This window comes from Dasypus novemcinctus, chromosome 6 (genome assembly GCF_030445035.2).
Source record: "Dasypus novemcinctus isolate mDasNov1 chromosome 6, mDasNov1.1.hap2, whole genome shotgun sequence".
Taxonomy (NCBI): Eukaryota; Metazoa; Chordata; class Mammalia; order Cingulata; family Dasypodidae; genus Dasypus; species Dasypus novemcinctus.
In genome coordinates, this window is record NC_080678.1 from 102,967,993 (window position 1) to 102,986,346 (window position 18,354).

General features: G+C 43.2%; 1 protein-coding gene across 1 annotated transcript in view; it reads right to left on the reverse strand.

Moving 5' to 3' along the window:
• The window catches only part of LOC131278904 (anthrax toxin receptor-like), a 68,641-nt gene that overhangs the window by 28,275 nt on the left and 22,012 nt on the right, over window positions 1-18,354 (reverse strand). The window contains exons 6-10 of the mRNA XM_058299546.1: window positions 17,935-18,014; window positions 17,789-17,857; window positions 17,370-17,447; window positions 17,191-17,251; window positions 8,820-8,918 (exon numbers count right to left, since the gene is read on the reverse strand). Coding sequence (XP_058155529.1) covers window positions 8,820-8,918; window positions 17,191-17,251; window positions 17,370-17,447; window positions 17,789-17,857; window positions 17,935-18,014 — 387 coding nt within the window. The remainder of the gene's footprint in view (window positions 1-8,819; window positions 8,919-17,190; window positions 17,252-17,369; window positions 17,448-17,788; window positions 17,858-17,934; window positions 18,015-18,354) is intronic.

Below are 18,354 nucleotides of genomic sequence, written 5' to 3' on the forward strand. Positions count from 1 at the left end.
AGCAGGGGTTCGGAGTTGAATGATAACATGAAATGCAACAACATACATGTCAAGGGAATTCCAGAAGGAGAAAAGAAGGGAAAAGGGGCTGAAAGAATATTTGAGGATATAATAGCTGAAAATTTCCCAACTCACACAAAAGAAATGAACTTACATGTCCAAGAAGCTCAGTGTATCTCAATCAGAATAAATCTGAATAGACCCACTGCAAGAGTCATACTACTCAGAATGTCAAATGTCAAAGATACAGAGAAAGTTCTGAGAGCAGCAAGGGAGAAGCAAATCATCACATACAAGGAACACCCAGTAAGACCTAGTGCAGATTTCTCATCAGAAACCATGGAGGCAAGAAGACAGCAGTATGATATGATACAAATAGGATACTGAAAGAGAAAAACTGCCAGCTGAGAATCCTTTATGCAGCAAAATTGTCCCTCAAATATGAAGGCCAGTGTAAAACATTCACAAACAAATAGAAACTAAGAGAATTCATTAAAAAAACAAAAAGGATCCACCTTTGCAGAAAATATTAAAGGAAGAGTTTCAGCCTGAAAGGAAAAGACAGGAGAGAGAGGTTTGGAAAACAGGATAGAAGAAGGAATAGCAGAAAGGATAACCAAAAGAGTAAAAAGACAGATGAAAACAAGTCTTTGATACATGAAAACCAAAGAATAAAATGCTATAAGTAAATAATGTATGTACATTAGCATTATTGAATGTGAATGGATTAAACTCCCCAGTCAAAAGATATAGGCTGACAGAATGGATTTTTAAAAAAGAACCATCCATATATTGCTTACTAGAGTTTCACCTTAGACCCAGGGATACAAACCAGCTGAAAGTGAAAGGTTGGAAAAAGTTGCTTCACACAAATAGTAACCAAAAAAACAGCAGAGGTAGCTATATTGGACAAAACTGACTTGAATTGCAAAAAAAAGTTATAAGAGATAGAGAAGACCATTATATATTAATATAAGGAACAATCCACCAGGAAGAAATAACAGTCATAAATGTCTATGCACCTAGCCAGGGTGCCCCAAAATACATGAGGCAAACTCTGACAAAACTAAAGGGAGAAATAGACACCTCTACCATAACAGTTGGAGACTTTGGCACACTAGTCATATCATTAGATTGAACAGTTAGAAGATCAACAAGGAAACAGAGAACTTGAACAATATGAGTTAGGCCTAACAGACATATGCAGAATGTTGCACCCAAACTCAGTGGGTTATAATTCTTCCCAAGGGCACGTGGATCTTTCTCCAGGATAGACCACATGGTAGATCAGAATACATTTCTCAAAAAATACAAAGAGACTGAAATTATACAAAGCACCTTCTCAGATCATAATGGAATGAAACTTCAAATCAATAATAGACAGGAACTAGGTAAATTCACAAATGTGTGGAAGCTAAGCAACACACTCCTAAATATTCAATGAGACAAAGAAGAAATTGCGGGAAGCAGACATGGCTCAACCAATAAAGTGTCTGGCTACCATATGGGAGTGTCCGGGGTTCGATACCCAGGGCCTCCTGACACATGCAGTGAGCTGGCCCATGCACAGAGCTGCTGCACACAAGGAGTGCCATGCCACGCAGGGCGGCCCTGCATGGGGGTGCCCCATGCACAAGGAGAGCCACCCTGCATGAAAAAAGCACAGCCCACCCAGGAGTGGCACCACACACAAGGAGAGTTGATGCAGTAAAATGACATAACAAAAAAGAGATGCAGTTTCCAGGTGCCACCGAGGGTGCCAGTGGACACAGAGAGCAGACGGGGGCGAAGAAGGGGAGAGACATAAATAAAATAAATCTTAAAAAAAAAAGAGTCCTTTAAAAAAAAGAAGAAATTGCAAGTGAAGTCAGTAAACATATTGAGACAAAGGAAAATGAGAACACAACTTATCAAAAGTTATGCGATACATTGAAGACAGTCTGGAGAGGGGAAATTTATAGCCCTAAACACACATATTAAAAAGAAGAAAGAGCAAAAGTCAGAACAGGCTGAACTGGAGAAACTAGAAAAAGAACATCAAACCACTCCCAAAGCAAACAGAAGGAAGGGAATAATAAAGATTAGAGCAGAAATAAATGAAATTGAGAATTAAAAAATAGAGAAAATCAACAAAACGAAAAGCTGGTTCTTTGAGATCAATAAAACTGACAAACCCCTAGCTAGACTAACAAAGAAGAGAGAAGATGCAAATAAACAAAAGCAGAAAGGAAAGAGATGCAGCTATGACCCTGCAGAAATAAAAAAGATTATAAGAGAATATAGTATGCAAACAAACTAGACAACCTCGATGAAATGGACAAATTCCTAGAAATGTACAAACAACCTACACTGAAGCTACAAGAAATAGAAGAACTTAAATCACATTTGAAGATATTGAATCAGTCATCAAAAAACTCGTAACGAAGAAAAGTCCAGGACTAGATGACTTCACAGGTGAATTCTACCAAGCATTTTGAGAAGAATTAACACCAATCCTGTTTAAATTCTTCCAAAAAATTGAAGAGAAGGGAAAATTACTCAACATATTTTATGAAGCCAGCATCATCACAATAACAAAACCAGATAAAGACACTGCAAGAAAAGAAAATTACAGACCAATCTCTAATCAATATAGATGCAAAAAGTTCTCAACAAAATAATTGCCAATAGAATCTAATATATCAAAAGACTTATAGATCATAACCAAGTGGGATTTATTACTAGTATGCAAGGGTGGTTCAACATAAGAAATCAATCAATGTAATACACATTAAGAAATTGAAAGGAAAAAAAAACACATGATCATCTCAATTAATGCAGAAAAGGCATTCGACAAAATCCAGTATCCTTTCTGGATTAAAAAAACACTTTGAAAGTTAAGAGTAAAAGGAAAATCCCTCAAAAGGCATATATGAAAAACTCACAGTCAACACTGTACTTAACTGGGAAAGTTTGAAAGCCTTCCCTCCAAGATCAAGAATAAGACAAGGATGCCCACTGTCACCATTGTTATTCAACATTGTGCCAGAGTTCTAGCCAAAGCCATTAGACAAAAGAAGTAAAAAAAAAAAAGACATCCAAAAGGGAAAGAGGAAGTAAAACCCTATTTGTGATGACATGATACTATATTTAGAAAATTCTGAAATGTCTATGACAAAGTTACTTGAAACAATAAATGAGTTCAGCAAAGTAGCAGGATATAAGATCAACATGCAAAAATCAATAATGTTTCTGTACACTAATATTAAATAATCCGAAGAGGAAATCAGGGGGGAAATTCCATTTACAATAGCAAGAAAAAGATTCTAATACCTAGGAATCAATTTAACCAAAGAAGTACAGGAATTACATGCAGAGAACTACAAAATAATGTTAAAAGAAATCAATGAGGAACTAAACAAATTGGGTTTGATTTCCAGTGCTTCCTAAAGAAGACACCACAGGGAGCCGATGCTGCAACAAGCAGGCACCACAAGAGTAGATGCAACCGCTGTAACAAGCAGATACTGCAACCGCTGCAACAAGCAGACTGCCACAATCAGCAGACACCATAATCAGCAGAAGTCTCAACCACCACAATGAGCAGACACTACAGCCAACAGGGAGTGGATGTGTCTCAGGGCTTTGGACACTTGCTTCCCACATGGGAGGTCCTGGATCCAGTTCCTGGTGCCTCCTAGAGAAGATGAGCAGACACAGCAAGCACAACGAGCAGACAGACAAGGGAGCCATCTGGGAGCAAGTTAAAAATAAATAAACAGACAAACAAATAAATCTTTATTTTAAAAAATAAGATTATATGCCATAATCAAGTGGGTTTTATCCCAGGTATGCAAGGGTGAGTCAACACAAGAAAATTAGTGTAATAAACCACACTGATAAATTGAAGAAGAAAAATTACATGATCCCTTTGAATGATGCAGAAAAGGCATTTGAAAAAATATAGCACATTTTCTTGATAGAAAATACTCCAAATGATAGGGATAGAAGAAAGCTTTCTCAAAATGGTAAAACACATAAGTGAAAAAACTAGTTAGCATTGTATTCAACGATGAAAGATTGAAAGCTTTCCTGCCGAGATCACCGACAAGACAAGGATGCCCACTGCCATCACTGTTATTCAACATTGTGCTAGAAGTTCTATCTAGAACAATTAGGCTAGATAAAGAAATAAAAGGGACCCAAATAGGAAAGGAAGAAGTAAAACTTGCACTATTTGCTGATGATATGATCCTATTTCCAGAAATTCCTGGAAATTCCACAACACAGCTATTAGAACTAAAACACAAGTTCAGCAAAGTGGCAGGACACAAGATTAATACCCAAAAGGCAATAGCATTTCTATACACTACTGATGTGGAATCTGAGGAGGAAATGAGAAAACAAATTCCATATTTGCAACTGAAAGAATCAAATATTTGGGAATAAACTTAACCGAGGACATAAAGGACCTATATTCAAAAGACTAGAATATTGCTACAAGAAACCAAAGAAGACTTCAATAAATGTAAGGACATTCTGTGTTCCTGGATTGGAAGACTAAATATCGTTAGGATGTCAATTCTACCCAAACTGATTTACAGATTCAACACTACATTAAAAATCCTGGCACCCTTTTTATCTTCTCAGAAATGGAAAAGCCAATTATCAAATTTATTTGGAGGAGTAAGGGGCCCTCAGTAACCAAAACTGTCTTTAAAAAGAAGAGCAAAATTGGAGGACTCTCACTTCCTGACTTGAAGCATACACTTAGCTACATCACTAAAAACATGGTACTGGCATAAAGACAGACAGATTGACCAATGAATCAAGAACTCAGAAATAGATCCCCACGTCTACAGGCAAGGGGCTTTTGACAAGCACTCAAGTCCTCCCAGCTCAGCCAGAACAGTCTCTTTAATAAATGGTGCTGGAAGAACTGGATATCCATATCCAAAAGAAAGAAAGAGGATCTCTATCTCACACCTTATTTTAAAAAATTAAATCAAAATGGATCAAGGACATAAATATAAAAGCAAGAACCATAAAACTCCCAAAATAAAATGTTCTGGAATTTGATAGTGGTGATGGATGCACAACTCTGTGAATGGACTAAAAATTGCTGAATTGTACCTTTTTTAACATTTAACTTTATGGAATGTGAATTATGTCTCAATGAAGCTGTAAGAAAATCTTTGTCAGTAAAGTTAATGATGTCCCATTGTTAAAATTAATAAAGAAAGAAAGACAGAAAGAAGAAAATGTAGGAAGGCATCTACAAGATATTGTGATAGGCTGTATTTTCATAAACTTTACACCAAAAGCATGACCAACAAAAGAAAATAAAGATAAATGGGACTTCTTCAAAATTAAACACTTTTGTACCTCAAAGGATTTTGTCCAAAGGGTAAAAAGGCAGCTGACTCAATGGTAGAAAATAGTTGGCAATCACATATCTGATAAAGGTTTAATATACATGCTATATAAAGAGATCATATAACTCAGCAATAGAAAGGCAAACTACCCAATGAAAAAATGGACAAAAGACTTGAAAAGACAATTGTCCAAAGAAGAAATAAAAATGGCAAAGAAACATGAAAAAATGTTATACAGCACTAGTGATTAAGGTAATGTAAATCAAAACTACAATGAAATATCATTTCATACCTGTTACACTGGCCATTATTAAAAAGTCTGAAAATTGGAAGAGTTGGAGAGGATGCAGAGAGATAGGAATGCTTATTCACTGTTGGTGGAGATGTAGAATGGTATAGCCACTGTGGAGGACTGTTTGGCAGTTTCTAAAGAAGTCAAATATAGATTTGCCATGTGACCTGGCAATACCACTACTGGGTGTATACCCAGAAGAACTGAGAGCAGTGACAAGAATAGATGGATGTTCATAGCATTATTCATGATGGCCAAAAGCTGGAAACAACCCCGGTGTCCATCAACTGATGAATGGATTAACAAATTGTGGTGTGTACACATGATGAAATATTAAGCAGCTTTAAGAAGAAATGAAGTCATGAAGCATGTGACAACATGGAAGAACCTGGAGGACCTTATGATGAGTGAAGTAAACCAGACACAAAAGGACAAATACTGTATGGCTGCACTATTATGAACAAAATGTATTATGTAAACTCATGGAGATAATAATTAAAATATAGGTCACCAGAAAATAGAATGAGGTTAGAGAATAGAGAGTTGAGGGTTAATTTGTACAGAATTGGTAAAAAGGTTTTTGTAAATCTTTGGAAATAAATGTCTTTAGCATGTACTATTGTGAAAATAGTATGTGCTAAAGACAGAAATGTGGAACAGGTGAGAACACATCATGGTATTTGTAACTAGCAGAGTTATTATATGGCTATGACAGTGGTTGAAAGGGTATGTTTAAGGTAATGTTTATTACTAGAAAGAAAGCTAAAAAATGTAACATGGGATTGTATAACAGTGAAACCTCATGTAAAATATGAATATGTGTGTTACTGCATGCACACTGTAAATGCAAATATACTAGACAAAGAGCAGAACAGCTATGTGTATGGCAGGTGAAGCATAGATTGAGAGGTGTTGAGTTTGGTGTGTTTGTTGTTTGTTTATTATTATTGTTATTGCTGTTATTGGAATGATGAAAATGCTCCAAAAATGATTGAAGTGATGAATGGCACAACTATGTGATTATAATGAATACCAATGATTATATCCTTTGGAAGGATTTATGCTTTATTAATATGATTCAATAAAATAGAATTGTTTTAAAAAAAACTAAGTTTGTTATCAGTTTAGAAATGTTTGCTAATTTTGATGGGACTGGCATCCAGGTGTTATTTCCTGAGTAACTTAATTTTTAAAACACATGGATCAAAAATGAAAGAGAACCCTCAGTTATGGCCCTAACCACTTCATTAATTTGAGGAACTCATAGGTCTCATGAAGAAATATTTGTAGGGGATTACAGTTTCTTTAATTCCAGTTCAGTCTGTTTTTCTTCCATAAATTTTAGGAAAGTAAATTTCACTATGCTGCATTTGAGATTGGAAACAATAGTTACTTGGGTTTGGGATCAGGGTAATGTTTTATTCTCTGTTCTTTCTTCTACTTCCCTGTGGCCACATCAATCTTATAATTAAGAATCTCTAACAATTGTGATTGTTTTTCTCTTTTCCACCACGGATCAGGGCTCTTCTCAACAAAAGGTTCATTTCCATGGGGACGGGTGTGTTGGCCCATCTCAATTGTCAGAGGAGCCAAGAAACTGGTGATCTGGACATATCTGGAAACTCATCTTCAAAGTAGGTGCTGAGGCAATGTGGGAAGGTTGGGATTCCCTGGAAAACAGAGCCCCAGGGAGTGGATGACGACAGCATGTCCAAGGTCAGGGGCAGGAAGTGCAGGGCACTGCAGGTGCTGCCAAGTCACAGCCAAGATGGCTCATGGCCAAGACAGCTGTGTGAGGGGCAAGGCAGGCAGATCAGGAGGGAGGGGCCGCCCAGAACGAGCTCATCACCCGAATTCACAGGCCTTCCCCCTGTCGTGAAAACAACATGCGAAAGACAGAACTCGTGGAACAGGGGGCCATACTGGCTATTAAATTTTTCTTCTCATTTCTCAGTTTTCCAAAAGTTTTCCCAGGTGTTTTAATAAGAGGAACATGTGATTGGAAGGAACAAGACAAATTCTTCTCAGCACATCAGAGCTGCTCACGATGTGCCACATGCCATGGCTCTGCCCACGTGGTGTGACTGGGGGCCCGGTGCCCAGCACTGACTCAGAGGGGACACCAGGGACCCCCAAGGGGGCACAGGAACCCCCAGTCCTCTTGGGAAGGACCCAGAAGCATTTCCAGGGCTGTCAGGTGGGCTCCGCCTGCACCAGGAACTCTCTTCTAGGTGAACTAGAAGGCACCCTCCATGGTTTTGGCTATCAGCACTGGGGGGCTCGGGTCCACCCACGCTGGGGAAGGGCAGGTAAAGGGGAACAGCACTCTCCTGAGTGGAGAGCCAGCACCAAGGTCCTCCCTGTGCTCTGCCCACCTAGAGGAGCAGATGCCCACCAGTGCTGGAGAAGGGAGCAGTTCTGGGTCTACCAGGCAGCCGGGCAAGGCACTGGCCCAGGAAAATGCAACCATAACAACCGGAGGCAGTGAGGAGCTGGCAGGCAGAGGGTGCTGAGGGCCACCCAGCAGCCCAGGCTCTGGGGAAGGCCCACCCAGCCCCAGCTCCCCGGGGGCCACCTGCCAGGCCCTCTGCTTCCTAAGGCTGCTCACCCTCGGCCACGTGCCTGGCACCTCAGTCCTGCCAAGTAATAGGCTGCTTCTTACATTTTCACACAATTATTACGCCCTCAAGGGCACCTCCCCCTCTACTACGAGATCTTGCCACGACCATGGCCCGTGTTATAGGAAAGAAAACAGGCTCAGGAGCTAAGGCCCTGGGGCCTGGGCCTCAGACTCTGGAGCGCAGGCCTGGCCAGGGCTCCTCATCTCAGCTCAGGATGAGCCACCTTCCCTGCAGGGGCCAGTGGCCCAGGCAGGGCGCAGGGCCCAGGCTGGCTGCCCATGCCCCCAGAGCCACCTGTGGCCTCCATCTTGGCCCTGGGGAGGGCTCCCTGCGAGGCAGAGCTCAGCCCTGCTCCAGGTGCCTGGGGTCTGTTTCCGGTCAGGGTGGGAGGGGGCCAGGCCCCTCGCCCATCTGACCCTGTGTGGCATGCTGCCTCTGACCCTACTACGTCTACTGAAAGAGGCCAGCAAGGACAGGCAAGGCTAGGCATCTCAGAAGCAACACGTGCTGTGGGGTCACTCAGGACTCAGAGGCATCTGGGCAGGTACTTACCTTTGAACTTGGTTCTGCTGAACTTGAATCTGCAAATAATGTCCTTCTTATTCAGGGCATTCGCAAAGCCTCTTCCATGCACCTTGATATCAGGGCTTTCTGCAAGGACAACGTGGAACAGGCTTGTGAGGACACACTCAGGGCTGTGTTCGCTTGGCTCTTCCTTTCAGGGCAGGCTGCCCCAGAATGAACACCCAAGGTGACTCAGGCAAGGAAGCAGCTGTGGGGACACCACCTCTGGGGGACACCACCTCCAAGCAGCCTCTTCTCACCACTGATTCTTAGAAACCCTGACTGTGCCCTGCCAGGCCTCTCCTTAGGGTGAGCTCCACCACTGAAATCCCAAGGGGCTCCCTAAAGCCATGGGATGCTGGCAGTGGGCAGAGTCACCCCTTGCTTTACAGGTGAGAGCAGAGTTTGGCCCAGGTGTGGAGGGCCTCCCACACTCGCAGACCCGGCACCAAAAGTCACAGTCGAGCAGGTCCCCACTGGCCACGCTCAGCAGGGGCCCATGGCCGTGGCCGGGGAGAGGGCTCCTGCCCAGTTCCCAGGTGGGCGTGGGGCTCAGGATTCCACATCAGGGAGGAGGCAGCTGCCGGCCGATGAGCAGGCGCCCCTGCCACACTGGGAGGCCCTTCTCCTCCTGCACTGAGCTGGGGCATGCTGGACGTCAGGCTTGGCCATGTCTTTCCTTCACACCTGAGCCGCACTTGTCGGGCTCCCCGTCCTCTGATGCTGTGACTTGCAGGTTTCAAATGGCCGCTCAGTTTTGCGCAGCAGGGATGATGGCTAATTTTTCCTGTGTGACGTCCATCTCATGTGTTCCTGTGCTCCACCGGCTGGTGCTGTGTCGAGGGGGCTCTAAATATGCTTTTCCTTTCTTCTTGTTCGTAAACATTTTTTTTTGAGAGGGGAAAAATGTACTTGCACACAGATACCCACAAGTACCCTCACAGAGCCACTCACAAATGAGCAACTTCCTGCACACTTCAAACACACTCACACACCACACATTCACACACACACAAACACATGCACACACATATAGACACCCAAATATAAACAAAGGCACATACACATGCATATGTGCACACACCACACATCCAAACACACATATTCATGCTCACACGTACATATGCATACATTGCAAATACACACACACTGCATGTACATAGACAGATACATACACAAACATGATTCTCACACACGCCCATGAACACACAAACACACATGGATATGCGTGCATGCACATACACAACCCAAATGCACACATACACATGCATGTACACACATGATGATATCCACATGCACCAACATATGAAGTCTGAAACATATACACACAAACATGCACGCATACACACATACAGGTTCATGCTCCTCTTATACTCGTATCTGTGCACAAAAGCATGCCTGCCCACACACACAATTGTTCTGGTCCACTAGGCTGCCGAAAGCAATATCCCAGAAATGGGTTGGCTTTTACAGTGGGGATTTATTAGCATACAAGTTCACGGTTCTGAGCCTTGGAAAGGTCCAAATCAAGGCACCATCAAGATGGTACCTTCCTCCTGAAGACCGGCTGCCAGTGACCCTAGCCTCCTCTGTCACACTGCAAGGTCCTTGGTGGCATCTGCTGGTCTCCTCTTCCAGGCTGTGTTGCTTCCAGCTTCTTCCTTCCATAGCTTTCTCTCTTTGTGTGGATTTCATTGTCTTATAAGGGACTCCAATAAGAGGATTAAGACCCACCCTGAGCCAGGCCTTAACTGAAGGAACCTCATCAAAAGGCCCTACTTGATATAGGTCCACACCCACAGGAATGGATCAGCTTTAAGAACATACTTTTCTGGGGTCTACACAGGTTCAGACCATCACACTCCACCCCGTGAACTCCAAAAAGACATGTCCTTGCCATATTGAAATACATTCATTCCATCACAACATCCCAGAAGCCTTAATTCATTTCAGTAACAATATTAAGTAAACTTCTCATCAAAATCAGTTACAGCTGTCATCTGTCCTGGGGCACAATTTCTCTGGCTGTGGACCTGGGGACTCAGAGAACAAGTTACCTGCTTTCAAGAGACACAGAAGGGATAGTCATAGGGCCAACATTCCCACTGCCATAGGGAGAAATTGGAAGGAAAACAGGGGTCACGGGTCCCAAACAATTCCAAAACCCTTCAGGGCAGACCCATGAGATTTCCAGGTCTGAGAGTCGTTATGGAACAACGGTGTGACCTCAGGCCCTAGTACATCAGAAGCCCCACCCTTTCCAGGTGTTTGACAGGATCCCTGCCCACCCCAAACACTGGGGTGAAGGCTCCAGCATCATCAAATGTTGAGGTGACAGCCAGCTCTCAGCCCCACCTTGTCAAGCATCTGGGTGGCAAACAACCTCTCCATCATCCCCAAGGCATCTGAGAAATCTGGGGTGGTGGCACTCTTCCAACAACAAGGCAAAAGGTTGCTGCCTCCAAGCTCCTGGGTGTACTCACAACTTCACATAGCAGGGCTGACCTCCAAGCTCCTGGGCATACTCACACCTTCCACATGGCAGGGCTGACCTCCAGGCTCCCAGGCGCACTCACTCCTTCCATATAGCAGGGCTGACCTACAAGTTCCCAGGTATACTCACACCTTCCACATAGCAGGGCTGACCTCCAAGCTCCTGGGCATACTCACACCTTCCACATGGCAGGGCTGACCTCCAGGCTCCCGGGTGTACTCGCACCTTTCACATGGCAGGGCTGAACTCCAAGCTCGCGTTGTACTCACACCTTCCACATGGCAGGGCTGATCTCCAAGCTCCCAGGTGTACTCACACCTTCCACATGGCAGGGCTGACCTCCAGGCTCCTGGGCATGCTCACACCTTCCATATAGTAGGGCTGACCTTCAAGCTCCCAGGTGTACTCACACCTTCCACATGGCAGGGCTGACCTCCAAGCTCCCAGGTGTTCTCACACCTTCCACATGGCAGGGCTGACCTCCAAGCTCCCGGGCATTCTCACACCTCCACATGGCATGGCTGACCTTCAGGCTCCTGGGTGTACTCGCACCTTCCACATGGCAGGGCTGATCTCCAAGCTCTCGGTGTACTCACACCTTCCACATGGCAGGGCTGAGCTCCAAGCTCCTGTGTGTACTCTCACCTCCACATGGCAGGGCTGACCTCCAAGCTCCCGGGCATTCTCACACCTCCACATGGCAGGGATGACCTCCAGGCTCCTGGGTGTACTCACACCTTCTACATGGCCTGGCTGGTCTGCTCTCTTGGCTGAATACTGTCTACAGTCCAGACCTCAGCTGCCATGGTTGTGCCTTTGAAGTCATTTTTCCATCAATCTACCCCATTTCTGTTCCTTATAGACCAAACCGGTAATGGCTCCATTCGTACAGATTTTGCAAAAAACTTGTTGGTTTCACAGGTAGAACACGGGTCCAGGCCATAAGACAAAAGATCTTCTGGAGATCCTCCCTGGATGTTTGCATTCCCAGTCCTGATGCACACTGATGACCAGCTCCCTGTTCAGAGATGTTTTCACATGGGGCACTATTCTCTGGAGACTCGCTTTCCAGAAGCTCAGAATTTACCAAGTCATCAATATCTGCTCTCTTTGTGCCCATCAGTTCAGTCCTCACTTATCCCTTTCCTCTCACATTTTACTATGAGCTTCAAGGAGAAGCCAGGCTGCATTTTCTACATTTAGTCTCAAATCTCCTCAGCTACATTTCCAAGCTTGCCATTTCCAAATTCTGTCATCTTCCATATGATATCAGGACTCAACTTTGCCAAATTCTCTGCCACTTTAAAACAAGAATCGCTTTCTTCCAGTTTGCAACGACACACTCATCATCTCTGAGTAAGGCCTCATCGGAAGTTCCTTTAGCATCTGTGTTTCTACCAACAATTTCTTCAAAGTACTCTGGGCCTTTCCTATCAAGCACCACCCAATTCTTCCCACCTCTACTTTTTTATCCCATTTAACAGCTTTTTTTTTTTTTTGTATTTTTTAACGTTATTGAATTATATCACTCATGCATAAACATAGATAAAGAATTAGTGTAAGAAACATAAACCTCATACAGGGCTCTCATACCTCATCCTATCACCAATACCTTACATTGTTGTGGAGCATTTTTTACTCATGATTAAAGAGCATCCTTAAAATACTACTAATAACCAAAGAATCTTATATTTGGTTTATTTTTCCCTAACCCACCGTATTATTATTATTTTTTATGTTTATATCATTTATACATGAACACACATAAATAATATGTGTATAGAAAAGTTGTGAACTTACAAAGCAAACATGCATAACATCATACAGGGGTCTCATACATCAACTCACCACCAACATTTTGCATTGTTGTGAGACATCTGTTACAAATTATGAAAAAATATCTTCAAAATCTTACTCCTAACCATAGTCCTTATCTTTTATTTGGTATATTTTCCCCCCAAACCACCCTGCTATTATGTTTTTAATGTATTTTTATGATAGAAGTTACAAACTTACAAAACAATCATGTACATGTACAGAATGCTTATACAACATCCCTCTGTCAACACATCACACCATGGTGGAACATTTGTTACAGATTATGAGATAATATCATTGATCATTACTAGGTCCATAGCATATATTTGGCACACTTTTTCCATACTCAAACAGTATCAACACAGTACATCTTTAATATAGATGCATGAATATTACATCACTGCTGTTAACTACAGCACATAGGTCACTCCAATTGTTTTCCCGTGCTTCATCACATTCCCACCAACCTGCAGTAGTGATGTACTTCTGCTCTAGCTCACAAAGAACTCTTGCATCTGTACCATCAACCACAATTCCCACCCACCTCTGGTTTTACTGTGTGATTTAGTCCCTAGGTAATTCTCTAGCTTTTGGTCAATTGGCATTTACATTCCTAGACTACCCTTTTCAGCCACATTCCCATTTATAAACCCACTGTTACTAACTGTAATGTGGTACCTTCAACTCTATACAGTTCCACACTTTTACAGTAAGGTTAATTAAAACTTTTACATACATTAAACATCAGTGGTATACCTCAGTCCTCCTCTTATCTCCTTTAAGACTCCACCACCTACCACCAGGTCTTAAAAATATTTTCCTACATTTTCTTCTAGAAACTTTATGGCTCCTGCTTTTACATTTAGATTTTTGATCCATTTTGAGTTAATTTTTGTAGAAAGTGTGAGATATAGGGGAGTCCTCTTTCCTTCTTTTGACTATGAATATCTAGTTCTCTCAGCACCATTTGTTGAATGGACTGTTCTGCTCAAGTTGGAGGTGTTTGACAGGCTTGTCAAAAATCACTAAACCATAGATGTGAGGGTCTTATTTTTGAACCATCAGTCTGGATCCATCGGTCTATGTGTCTGTCTTTATGCCAGGACCATGCTATTTTACCACTGTAGCTAGGTAATATGAATTAAAGACTGGAAGTGAGAGTCCACCAACTTCACTTTTCCTCTTAAGATGTTTCTGGTTATTAAAGACCCCTTACCCTTCCAAATAAATTTGATAAGTGTGTTTTCCATTTATTTTTTAAATGCTGGTAGAATTTTTATCAGGTTTGCATTGAATCTGTTTATCAGTTTGAGTAGAATTGATATCTTTAATGATATTTAGTTTTCCAATCTGTGAGCATGGAATGTTCTTCCAATTATTTAGGTCTTTTTTTTTTTCTTTTAACAATGAGTTGCAGGTTTCTGAATAAAAATGCTTTACATTGTTGGTTAAGTTTATTTCTAAATATTTGGGTTTTATCTTTTGTATTTTATTTTCACTATTCTTTTTACACTTTTACTTACTTTTACTGATATGTTCTTCATTTGTAGAATCTCTCTTAAGCCTCTCTCTCCTGCCTTTTCAGGCTCCTGCACTCCCTTTAGTATTTCCTGCAAAGCTGATTTCTTGGTTACAAACTCTCTCAGTCTCTGTTTATCTGTGAATGTTCTAAACTTTCCCTCATTTCTGAAAGACAATCTTGCTGGATATAAGATTCTTGGCTGGAAACTTTTCCTCTTGCAGTATCTTAAATATATCATACCACTGTCTTACAGCGTCTGTGGTTTCTAATACAAAATTGGCACTTAGTCTTATTGGGTGTCCTTTACATGTTATGCATTGCTTTTCTCTTGCTATTCTCAGAATTCTCCCTTCAACTTTGGCATTTGACATTCTGATTAGTATGTGCCTCACAGTTGGTCTATTTGGATTTATTCAGTTGGGAGTACATTGTGCTCCTTGGACATGGATATCTATATTCTTCAATAGGGTTGGGAAATTTCCTACCAGTATTTCTTCAAATATTCCTTATGCCCCCTTTCCTTCTCTTCTCCTTCTGGGACACCCATGACATGAATGTTTGCACTTCTCTTGCTGTTATTTAGTTCCCCAAGACCATGTTCAATTTTTTCCATACTTTTCTTCATCTGTTCTTTTGTGTATTTGCTTTCAGAGTTCATTTCTTCAAGCTCACCAATCCTTCCTTCTGCATCTTCAAATCTGCTATTATATAATTCCAGTGTATTTTTAATTTCATTTATTGCACCTTTCATTCCCATAAGATCTGCTATTGTTCTATGTATGCTTTCAAATTCTTCTTTGTGCTCATCCAATGTCTTTTTAATTTCCTTAATCCCCTTAGCCATCTCATTGAATTTATTGAGGTTTGTTTGAACATCTATGATTAGATGTCTTAACTCCTTTATGTAATGTGGAGGCTTGTCTTGTTCCTTTAACTGGGCCATATCTTCCTGTTTCTTGGTGTGGATTGTAATTTTTTGTTGCTGCTTGGCATGTGGCTACTAAATGTATTTATTCTGGGTGCAGTTTCTCTCTTTAGGGCTCTTGCCTTTTCTCCCTTGCTCGTTATTTAGTACAAGCCAAGGATGTCATTGGTGCTGTAAGCTGTGGAGGTTCAAGCTACCCTCATTGCCCCAGGGACTGATGATGCTTCTCCCAGTTTTCTCCTTTGCCAGGGGTAGGGACACAGCTGCAGCCTTGTATAATAATCCAAGTCATACAGGCCTAGACTGCAGTTGCCCAGAGAGACTAATGAAGCTCACGCCCCTTTCTTCCCTGCCTGGGGAGGAGATGAAGCTGCAGGTGTGGGCAGAAATCTATGCCATGCAGGCCCAAAATGATGACAGATGACCTGGTAGACTTCTGACTATTTGGTCCGTGCCAAACAAATGAACCCATAGTTACCCGGAGAGGCTGGTGTAGGGCCTGCCAGCTTCCTCTCTGCTAGAGGTGGGGCTGAAGCATAGGCTAGGACTGCAGGATGATCTTGGTGAAAGAAGCTGGTCCCTACCTTCACTGTAATTTTCAGTCAACCTGGCTTACCCTCATCCAGGGGGATGGAGTCAAAATGGTGGCTACTGGCCTCTTTCAAACTTGGACTGGCTCAAACTTTAGCAGTTCTTAGGATTATATTTGAACCCGCTGAATTTTCTAATTAGTAGTTGAATTTGGTGCCCAAACATGTCTTCCTGGTTTTTGGAAGTGGAACTTCCATTTCTAGACACAGAATAGCTCCTGACGTTGCAGGATATTTGTCTGGTCTCCTGGAAGCCCCAAACAGGTGTTTTAGACAGCTCTGGGGGATTACTAACTGCCCTGTAGCACAAGCTGACTCCAGGAGCTCCTTATTCTGTTGCCATTTTGCTGGTTGTCCCATCTAACAGCTTTTTAAACATTTTTGGTATTTGCAATAGCAGCTACCCACTTTCTTATTACCAAAATCTGTTCCAGTTTGCTAGGCTGCCAAAAGCAACATACCAGAAATGGGTTGGCTTTTAGAGTGGGGATTTATTTGCTTTCAGATTACAGTTCTGAGGTCTTCTTCCTGAAGACCACCTGCTGATGGTCCTGGACTCCAATGTATGTTGCATGGCACATGGTGCATCTGCTGGGTGTCCTTATTTCCAGCATCTTGCTTCTGTTGCTGTCTCTCTCTTCTTCTGAATTTCATTCACTTTAAACAACTCCAGTAATAGGACAGAGAACAACCCTGGGCTATGCCTTAAATGAAGTAACCTTATCAAAAGGGAAAGACCCTACGTACATTAGGTTCACACCCACAAGAATGGAATAGCTTTAAGAACATGCCTTTCTGGGGTCTATACAGCCTCAACCACAACAACAACACATGTACATACACACACACACAAACACATGCCAACACCCACATGCACATATATACACTCATGAAAGGCACACACACACAATTCACACACATACACACATGCATATCCACATACACACATGGATGTACATGCACATGCACACACATACCTCTGTCTACACTAGTGACACCTCAGCCCTTACCTCCCATGCAGACATTGGTAGGTTCCAGATATTTAATTTCGATGCAGCTCTTCTCAATTACCTAGAATCCACAGTGGGCAGAAGGGCAGGGTGTTAGCTGTGGGGAGATTCTCGACAAGCCCCTCCTCACTTTCAGCTTCTCACACCCATCGGGCTTCTCACGTCCAGTTTCCACTCACCTGGGAACTGATGCTTGACAGGGAGTTCAGATCAGGGACCCCAAACACATGGTCCTTGGAATGTGCAATTCCTTCCAGCTATGAGGGAGAGGAGGTGGTTGGGACGCACAGCCAGGGCATGGAAGGGGCAGCTGGTTCCACAAATGGGACAGTGCCTGGCCAACACGTCAGGGTCTGGGCAGTGTTTCCCTGGAACTAGATCCTTCATCTGCAGCAGAACTCATGGGGGACGGCCTCCACCCTCAGCTGGGGTGCAACTGAGCCTGCCAACTCCATCCTTTAAAGTGGACGGGGTAGACCCAAGTAATTGGGGGGGGAGGGTTAGGATGGCATCCCTGGGCTACCTGGGGAAAGCAGCCTCTGACACCTGCCCCCAATCAGGCTCAAGGGCGGCCCCTGCATTACCTGTTCTCACTTACCTGTTTTTGCTCAAAGTCGTTCGCACCAATGGTGAAAACGATAGCTCCCATCTTCCGAGCCTTTCGAGCCTAAGAGAAAGAAGGTGTTGAGTAGAATTCCCCAGAATCAGTGCAGCATAATGGCTGTAATGATGGATTGGACTCACTTCCTCCGCAGCCAGCCAGTCTGCCCCTTGAGGTATGTTTGCAGCCATCAGAGCATAGACCACTCTGGTGACCTTCCTACCTGGAGGACAAGCAAAGAGGGGCCAGGTGGGAATGGCACTTGGGGTGCACCAGGGAGCCATGGCAGCAGAACTGCAGGGCTGCCCATGCTGGGACACGGCCCAGTGCCCCACACCAAGTCCTCGCAGGCAAGGCGTGGGCAGCTCACCGGGATGCATGTGCCGGCCACCCTACTCTGCAGGCTTTCAGCAGAGAAGGGCCTGAGCCAGGACCCACCTGGCAGACAGGAGACTGAGCCCAACTCAGGGCCCCTTCTGCCAGGCTGCCCCACCCTCCCCCACCAGATGGTACCACCTGTGCCAGGAAGGGAAACCCAGCTCGTGCACCTGACAGGTGCAAGA